Source organism: Prinia subflava, chromosome 3 (genome assembly GCF_021018805.1).
Source record: "Prinia subflava isolate CZ2003 ecotype Zambia chromosome 3, Cam_Psub_1.2, whole genome shotgun sequence".
In the NCBI taxonomy this organism is placed as follows: Eukaryota; Metazoa; Chordata; class Aves; order Passeriformes; family Cisticolidae; genus Prinia; species Prinia subflava.
Window position 1 is genome coordinate 66,316,398 of NC_086249.1, and position 8,922 is coordinate 66,325,319.

Sequence of the window (8,922 nt, forward strand, 5' to 3'; positions counted from 1 at the left end):
GATGCTCCAAATTCCCTTGCTGAAAGGACAGACTCTTTCATCCTGCTCCTGATTTCCTGCTGCATGCAAATGTCCTTGCAGACTTTTGCTGGATTTCCCTTTGAAAATACCATTTTCAGGCACTCAAATGGGAAAAGCCGTTTAGAGGCAAAGAAGGGTGTTTAGTTTTAGTTAGCAATCAACTGGGAAGGCCCGCGAAAAATACTCCAGGTATAAAGCAGTAATATTGCTCAGATAGGTGAACAAATTACATGGGTTTAAATGGCAAAGCTCTTAGGCTAAACAGATAAAGTGGTCAGGCAACTTTCCACTCTGAAAACGTTACTGGAAACCGATGAAATGCTGTGAACGCTCTCAGTGTATTCACTGAACTCTGCTCAGCTGGCCCATGAATGCTTTTTTTTTTTTTTTTTTTTTTTAGATAATAAAACAACTTAGGGGTTTTTTTATCTTCTTTCCTATTCACGATTAAAAATGTGATAAATCAGGTTTTTGGCTCTGAATAACAATGGCTTGATTTAGATTTCCTAGTAAATCTATTCAAAAGTGAAACAAAGACAGCCTTTAGAGGATACCTTACACCTCACCTGGACCAGGCACGTAAGGGCAATTCAGATAAAAATCTTGTCAGCAATTCAACAAGAAATAGAGGATTTTCTCTTTTCCCTGCTTCAGGCTTTATTTAAACTCTTTGTTCAAAAATGAACAGAGTGGTAGTCGGAATCTAATTTACAGATATAGTTTAGACGTCTAACTTTAAATTAGAAGATCACACAAGAAAACCATTTACACGTAAATGTTAAAACCATTAATTATTTTTTTTTCACTTTATATTACATAAAGCCAAAATGAAACTAAATACATGTTAGCCAGCTTCATTCACAAACATTAGTCAAAATATACACATTACAAAAGTAAACCAAAAAAAAGAACTCTAAACTGATGAAGGATTTTTTTCTCTAAACTTTTTTTTTTTTAACGCCATTTGCAATTGAATTGCAGTCGCTCTAAAATAAGCTAAACAGGTAGAGTACTCCAAAACACATATGAAACACTTCATGTTGGTGGGAGACGGGCTTTCTTTTAAATGAGAATACTCTTCTGTCAAAGCAAAGCTCTGTTTCAGTTCAGCTAAATAATAAATAGATAATTATCACTCAGACAAAAAAGTCTGATTTAACCTTAGATAATATTGCAATCCTTAAGCAGTCTTGCAATATTTTTATTCCCTTTGAAAGGCATTCCTTTTCTTTTTTCTTTTTTTTTTCAGGTTAAAACTGAATCGACCGTGGGCGACGTAACTAACAGAGTTTTCCATCCGAGACCTAACATTTCCACAGAGATATACAAATTTACAGTCTGAGGACGAGACTTAATTAGGGGAGGGGGGAGACACACGGGGTCCGAGTCACGCGTCTTATCCTATGGAAATCATGACCCGCGCTTCTCAGCATCCCGTAGCAGCGAAGGGCAGAAACCCACGCGGGACAGGGCACGGAGCGGGACGGGCTGCATACCACACCGCCAACATCCTTCTTTGCGTGGATCCCACGAGGGGCTACGAACCAAGGACAGAGCCACCCCGTCCTTTCCCGGGGCCGCACTGGCTCTGCCGTGCCGAGCCGGGGCCTCAGTACCCCCAGCCACCCCCGTCTCTCCTCTCGGTGGCGGGGGTGCTCCAGAGGGACTGTTCTGAGTGAGCCAGGGAGGGGAAAGCCGGAGCCGGCGGACGGGCGCTAGCCCCCGCGTCTGTCCCGAACACACACTTTAGGGGGTAGGACGGATAGGTTGTTTTCTTTTTTTTTTTTCCTTTTTTTTTTTTTTTTCCCTTTCCTCTTTTTTTCCTTCTTCTGTTTCAGCTGGGCTATGTGCACAGACCGCATGCAACACACACAAGCTCTACCCGGGGCAGCAGGCGGGGGACGCGCAACAGGTCGGCCACGGCCCCGGCGCTCGCCCATCGCCTGCCCCGGTCACCCTCCGCGGCCCCGGCGGCGGCTCGCCCCGCTCCCCGTCCGCACGTATGCGCCGGCAGCCACCCAGGCGGGCACCGGAGCTCTGCGCGGGCATCCTCCGGCCGCGGGTCATAGTGCCGCGGCGTAGGCTGCGGGATAAGGGTCCAGCTGGGGCTTGCCCATGCCCGGCAGGAGGATGTAGGCCAGCGGCGGCTGCAGCCCCGGGCCGGGCCAGGCGCTGCAGTTGCAGGGGATCATGTAGCCCGGGTTACCGGGCGACGGGTGCGAGTGCGTGTGCCCCCCGGCGGCGGCGGCAGCGGCGGCGGCGGCAGCGGCGGCCCCATGGAAGGCGCCCGCCCCGCCGGCGCCGGGGTAGCCCAACGAGGAGGCGTAGGGCAACCCGGAGCCCGAGGAAGATGAGGAGGATGAGATCTCGGCCATTTTGGAGCCCAAGTCCAGCAGGGAGTAGGGGCTGCTGGCGGCGGCCGCGGCGGCGGCGGCGGCAGCGGCGGCGGCCGACTGGGGGAAGAAGACACGGGCGGCAGCAGCGGCGGCGGCAGCTGCCGCCTTCTCGGGGTTGGCCAGGAGCGACTCGGGCACCAGCCCGCCTGCCGCGCCGGCATGCAACCCGCCCGCCTTCAGCCCGTGCGGGTGCTCGTGGTCCGCCACGCCGCCCAGCCCGTAGGGCACGGGGAAAGCGAACTTGTCCTTCTTGAGCAGCGTCTTGGGCTTCCGCCGAGGCCGGTACTTGTAGTCGGGGTGCTCCTTCATGTGCATGGCCCGCAGCCGCTTGGCCTCGTCGATGAAGGGCCGCTTCTCCGACTCAGTCAGCAGCTTCCACTCGGCGCCCAGGCGCTTGCTGATCTCCGAGTTGTGCATCTTGGGGTTCTCCTGGGCCATCTTCCGTCGCTGCGCTCGCGACCACACCATGAAGGCGTTCATCGGTCTCTTGACGTGATCCACCGGCTTGGACATGGTGTCCCCCCGCCGCCCCGGCGAGCCACCGCCCGCCCCGCACTGGCGGCCGCCTCCTCCGGGATTGTCTCCCGCCTCCTCCTCCTCCGCGCCCCCGCCGCGGTCCGCTCCTCCGAAAGCAATCTCGGCGGGTGCCCAGGCGCGGCGGCACCGGCTCCCGCGGGTGCGGGGCGGCGGCACCCGGTGGCTCCGCTCCGGGCGCGGGGCGCTGCCGAGCGGCGGCGGCGCCTCCCCGTCAGGGCGCTGCGGCGGGCGGCTCGGGCGGGACGGCCTCCGTTCCCCGCCTGGGCCTCGGAGCCTCTCTCCACGCCGCCGATCTCCGGTCCAGGACTCTTCCTCGGAACACCCTGCAGGCGACAGCGGACGGAGTCCAGACGGGACCACAGAGAAGTCTCGACGGCGAGGGCAGGAACCGGAGGCAGGCGAGCGGCGCGGGGCGGGAGGGTCCTCGCTGCGCTGCGGACGCGATGCTGCTGGGCAGTCTCCGGTGCGGCTGCAAGCCCTGGACGGGGCGGCGGTCAGAGCCCGCCCGGTGCCATCGCCGCCCGCGGAGCTCGGAGGGCAGCCCACCGCGGCGCGTTGCGGGGCCGGGCGGGACGGGTTCCGCGGCGGCTCGGGCGCTGCGCCTCGGGCCCCAGGGGGCGCGGGCCGCCCCGCTCACAGCCGCCCCGCTCCGCCCTGGGGGGCGCGGCGAGCAGCCCGCTCCTCGCACATACTCGCCGGGCGCCGTTCGCAAGCGGCCGCCGGGCGCCGCGGGCCTCCTGGTTCGCGCCGCCGGACAAACTTCGCCAAGTTTCGGCGGGATACGGGGCGCTCCGCCTGCCGCGCGGCTCCCCCTTCTCCGGCAGCCGCCAGGTCTCTCTGGGTTTTCTTGGCCGCCGACTCGGAGGGGCGGCGGGGCGGGCGGGAGCGGCGAGGGGCGGAGGGAGGAGGAGGCGGAGGCGGGGAGGGGGGACACACCTAATTAAAATCCTCGGCGGTCCGCGCCCGGCGGGCCGCGGGCCGGGCTGAGGCGGGCGGCGGGGGCTCGCGGCCGGCGCGGCCGCCCCCTCCCCTCGGCCCGTCGGCGCGGCCCCAGGCAGCGCGCGCGCCCCGCGTGCCCCCGCGCCGCGCGCCGCCCTATATGCCCGCACGCGGCCTGCGCGCCGCCGGCGGGGCGGGGCGGGGCCCCCGTCGGGAGGGGCGGGGCCGGGGTCGCCGCGCCCCCTCGGCGGGCCCGGCAGCGCGGGGAGGGCTCGGGCGCCGCGCATGCGGGGTGTTTTGGGTTGTTTGGGGTTTTCCCTGCCCGGGGCCGGTGCTGCCGGAGGAGAGAGGCTGCCGCCCTGGAGAGCATCTCTGGGTGCGGGCAGCGGACACCCCCAAAAATATCCACGCGTCTTCTCCTGGCCGTTCGGGACGCCGCTTCACGGTGCCCCCAGCCCGAGCTGTCCGACCGTGTTCTTCACCTCCTGTCAGTCAGGGTGAACTTGCTCGCCTTGTTTGTGCTTCGGCGGGTCGGTTTTGACTTACCCCTGTGGTATGTGGAAGCGCCGACTCCAATAAACCATTAACTCTTCCCGTGCTGCCATCAGGCCAGGCTTTGCCCGGGACGGCTCCGCCGCCCTCTTAAGGAAAAGCCGGAACCGGGCTCCCCGCGTGCGGTGCGCGCCTGGGGTCGCAGCCCCCCCGGGAGCAGCACCGAACCCCCGCGGGACGCGCCTCAGGGTCCGGCGGACGGCTGGGACATCGCGCGAGGGCGCAGGGGGAGCGATGTCCGCTCGCCTCAGGGATTCCTTTGTCACGCCGCCCGCTGCCCTCTTGTCCGGGTTCCTCTCCGCGGATCCCGCTCCATCCTCCGGCCGGTCCCGGTCCCCTGCTCCAGCCGCGCTCCAGCCGCTGGGCTTCGCACCTTCCCTGCCGCCGCAGCGCACTTCTGCCCGCCAACCACGGCTGCTTCTCTGGCGGGATGTTTGGAGAGAATCCGAACGCCGGCCTTCCACCGGAGGGTGGTTCCCAGCGCTTTCCCCGACGGTGAGACAGCCCGGGTCCCCGGCAGCCTGTCACGGCCAGAGTGCTCTGCAAATACAGAGCAGCTCCTCTGTAAACTGCGTCTTCTCCCGTTTCGTGTTTTACGACCCGTATGCTACTACTTAAACGCAATTCTCTCCATCTCCGAAGCCCCTGGCTTGACCTCCTGCAATCCAGTTAGCCGTGAAAAAAACACAAAGTACCCTCCGGTTGTTAAAACGGAGAGATAAGGATATCTACCGGCGCTGGCTGGTGTACGGGGTTGGTGGGGAAATTGGGATTCTCGAAAGTGGATCCTCACCAAGAGGGGCTAATCCCGGTGCAGGTAACTCTGCCCTGGAGATCGAGTTACCCATCAGTCCATCGGCCAGCGCTTTCCCCTTTTGGGATGAATAGGCAATATTTTCAACTGCATAACCCTCCCCCCCCGCCCTCCGTTTGTCTAAGGAAACTCTTTCCTACATCTCTCGATCACATGTAGCATTATTGTGTCTGACTTGTTTGAGGACTCATCCCCTGTCTCTCTCCGCACAGATCGGATGCCGGTTTGATTGACTTTCCTCCGCACCGTGCCGGCGGGATTGCGCCCGGATTAAGTCAACTCGGGGGAAGGCGAAAGCGTGGTTCATACATTCCCGGCCGCAGCCATGAACAGGGTGAGAATCAGTAACATCTGCTGGAGTGTGATCGGGGCGGAGAGGGAGAGCAGAGAGGGACAAGCAGCAGCGACCCACTGATGCCACCAGCAGTGGCACCCCCGGCTCCTGGCCTCGCTCCCGACAGCGCCCCTGGAGAGCAGAGTGGGCTCGGTTCCCCGCTCTTCCCTCCCATGCTGCTTCCCTCACGACCCACTCCCTCTCCTTGTGACCCCGAGCCCGCCGGTGCGAGAGCGGGGTGCGGTGTGGAGGATGGCGATGGCCCGGTGTCGCGACAGAACCGCGTGAAGCACTCAAGGCGGGCACATGGCTGAGCCCCTGTCTGGCAGCTCCTACACAGATGAGTGCCCCCACCACGACCCCTGCCCGTGGGTCAGTTCGTGGGTACTGCCGCGCTAAGGCTGCTGCTGCCGCCGGGTCTGCGCACATGGCAAAGCAGGGTGCAGGCAGAGCGGGCACCTGTGCCGCAGGAACCACGTGGGGAAGGGCCACGGGTGCCACATGGGACTCGGGGAGGTTCCGAGGGTCAGCAGTCACTGTCCGTCTGAGAGCAGCACAACCACCAACTCGCAGGTCCTCACAGAGTCCTGCACGGGTAAACGGGTCTTAAAAAGAAGCACTCGTATAACTTCCAGCAGAGAAGATGCCTCAGTTCGTGGACTGTCTTCCAAACATGTCACCATTTGCAAACTCATTACCTCATTTGCGCGTGTTTCTGATTGCGTTCGATCCACAAAATAGTGAAAACGGTAATAGAATTTATTGATCATAAATTATTGTACACGACTCTTTTACAGGCTGAAATCTGTGAATGGCTCAGTACTGGCTCAAGTCTATTTTTCTAGTCACAAATGAAATACTTTATTGGAAGGTCTCCTTTTCAAGAGCTTTCCCCCTCCCCTCACCTAAGGTTTCCGGCAACCACTGACTACTAAAACAACCACCCGTGGTTATTTCAGAGATGCTGGTAGTTACAGGGGGCCTGCCTTTCCCTGGTAATCTGCTTTGAAGACAGTTCCGAGTGATGGAAACTCTTATCAGTTCCGCTTGGAGCAAGGTTGGACCCGTGTTAGGAAGGACCGGAGGGTCCCAGGGCTCCCCTGGGCTGAGGCAGGCGCGGTGCGGGGAGGGGGCTGCTCTCCCCGCGGGGATTTCCGCGGCCGCGGAGCGGCGGGGAGCGGAGCGGCTGCCTGCACAGCCCTCACACACACACACACACACACGAACGCCGAGGCACAGACACTCTCGGAGAGCATTCAAGTCCCCAAACACAAAAAGGGAAGGCTTTATCGGAGTTTAGTTACTTATCTGGATTTTTGTTAAACCGCTGCTGTGATCTCCGCGTAGTTGTGCGAGTGTGTTAATTGTTCTGATAATGTGTTGTTATCGATACAATAACAATACGGTCGTGTATAATGTGATTTACTTGCTTTTGACCTGTCAATTCCTGACGCATGCAAATTCAAGGGCGCGATCTTTCCCTCTGCTACCGGAGGGAGGTGGAGGGAAGGGGTGATTGTGGGGGGAGACAAAAACTCGAGCAGATGCATTATCACACGGAGGCTAAACAACGCTTTCCAGAATGCAGTGCTGTACTCCATCAAGCAAGATGAGAGTGCTTTAAAAACTATTAAGGGGGGGGGGGGGGGGGTTAGACTATCTTCTCGATAACTATGTGTTAATTCTGCCAGCTTGCTTACAGTAGATGTAACCACACCCCACCCAAACACTGTCGGATTTCTCGTATTCTTACCAAACATCTAATCTCTCATGATTTTTTAAAGCTGAATTTAGTGAGTTTCGAGGAAGCAAGCTCATTTCCTCTTAATTTTTATTAGGCACTAACAATCAGGTAGCGAATCAAAGAGTTTAAAAGAAGCTGAAGATCAGTGGTTACCCCAATAGCGATCCCCGCCTCGCCGTGCCTCCCGATTGAAAAACTGCTTCACGGGCTCGGCAGCCCCAGCGCTCCCCTGCACTGGCAGAGCCACATCGCCTTTTCACGGCTCCCTTTGTGCACTGAAGCGTTCCCATCCACCAGCTTTGAAAGCTGACATTTCTCTTCGTGTAGGGTATCAGTCACCGATCCCGCGTCACTTTCAGCTGTCCGAAGTTGCTGGGCAGGCTGGAATCTTAAGCACATCAACAGGTTGGCAGGCTGATCGTTCTGCTTGTATGGAGCTTGGCAAGTTTGTGAGTGCTCCTAAGTCTTTTTCCTCTTGTGAAGTCCAGTACACCTGTAGCGAGAAAGGGAGTTTTACCCCGTGAGCTCTTTATTGTGCACAATACGCTAAACTCATTCATTTGCTTTTACAGAGTGCTTCCAAATGCTCGGTATTATTATTATTTTTCAATAACATTCACTTATTATTAGAGCAGCTGGTAGCCCAAGCTCTAGTGAAGTGCCTGGCAAAGGATTCTATCATAAAACACTGGTTTCTAAGTTTATAGTTTCTAATTTGGCTGTGAAAGTGTGATTCTGGATGGAACTTGGCACTCAAATGCTCAGCTGGAGAGTAAACTTTTTGTAATAAAAACATTGGTTCATTGGGTTTGCTATTTTAAGTGAGAAGAGAATTAACAAAGTTCTTACTCTTTTGGGAAGCATAGAGAAGTCCTGTACTTTTTTGAAAATTAAATGTTATGATTTCAGTAAGGTTGAATATGTTCTGTGACTTAATGTGTATTATTTTAAAAGCAAAGCCCAATCTATGTCTCTGTGCTTCAGGACACAGGGAACTTCTTGCAGGAACACAAGACCTAGATCTGACATGAGCATTGATAGCAGTCCTGATCAAAAGGTGGTGACAGGGTCCTTAGTACTTTTAGAAGTAAAAGAAACTTTAAAATTCAGCCTATTTGAACTTGCTAGGAGACTACATAATGTTTATCTAATCTGAATGCACTCCATTGGTAAGGCAAGGTATTTTCATGTACTTTAATGAGTCAATTTTTTGCTGCTTCTTAATCCTGTTAGCTGCCTGGGAAGAATGATCAGAATCACAGCCAAGGAAGTCTTAGAAGCAAAAAAAGAGATGATCTTGTGTGGTTACATCCGTGTAGTCCGTGTCTGGGGAAGTGAAGGTAAGAATTAGTCTCCCACAAAGTTCCTGGACAGGCTTAGATGTTCCAGAAAGGGCAGCTAAATACCTTTCCAGCATAAGGAACTACTGAAAGCTCATCAAGTAATACAGATGTGTAAGCTTCCCCTGCTTCACATGATGAAATCAGAGCTCATATGGATGGAGACTGCTGTCTCTAGAGTCCAGGTTTCCCTGTTTAGGCAGTTGCCTATAACTTTTCTTCAAAGGCTGAGCAGTGCTCATGCT

General features: G+C 56.5%; 1 protein-coding gene across 1 annotated transcript in view; it reads right to left on the minus strand.

Moving 5' to 3' along the window:
* SOX21 (SRY-box transcription factor 21) overlaps positions 1–2,930 on the minus strand; it is a 3,423-nt gene extending 493 nt beyond the window's left edge. Inside the window, exon 1 of the mRNA XM_063392305.1 lies at positions 1–2,930. This exon is cut by the window's left edge and continues 493 nt beyond it. Coding sequence (XP_063248375.1) covers positions 2,085–2,930 — 846 coding nt within the window. The 3' untranslated portion in view covers positions 1–2,084.
* Positions 2,931–8,922: the final 5,992 nt, after the last annotated feature.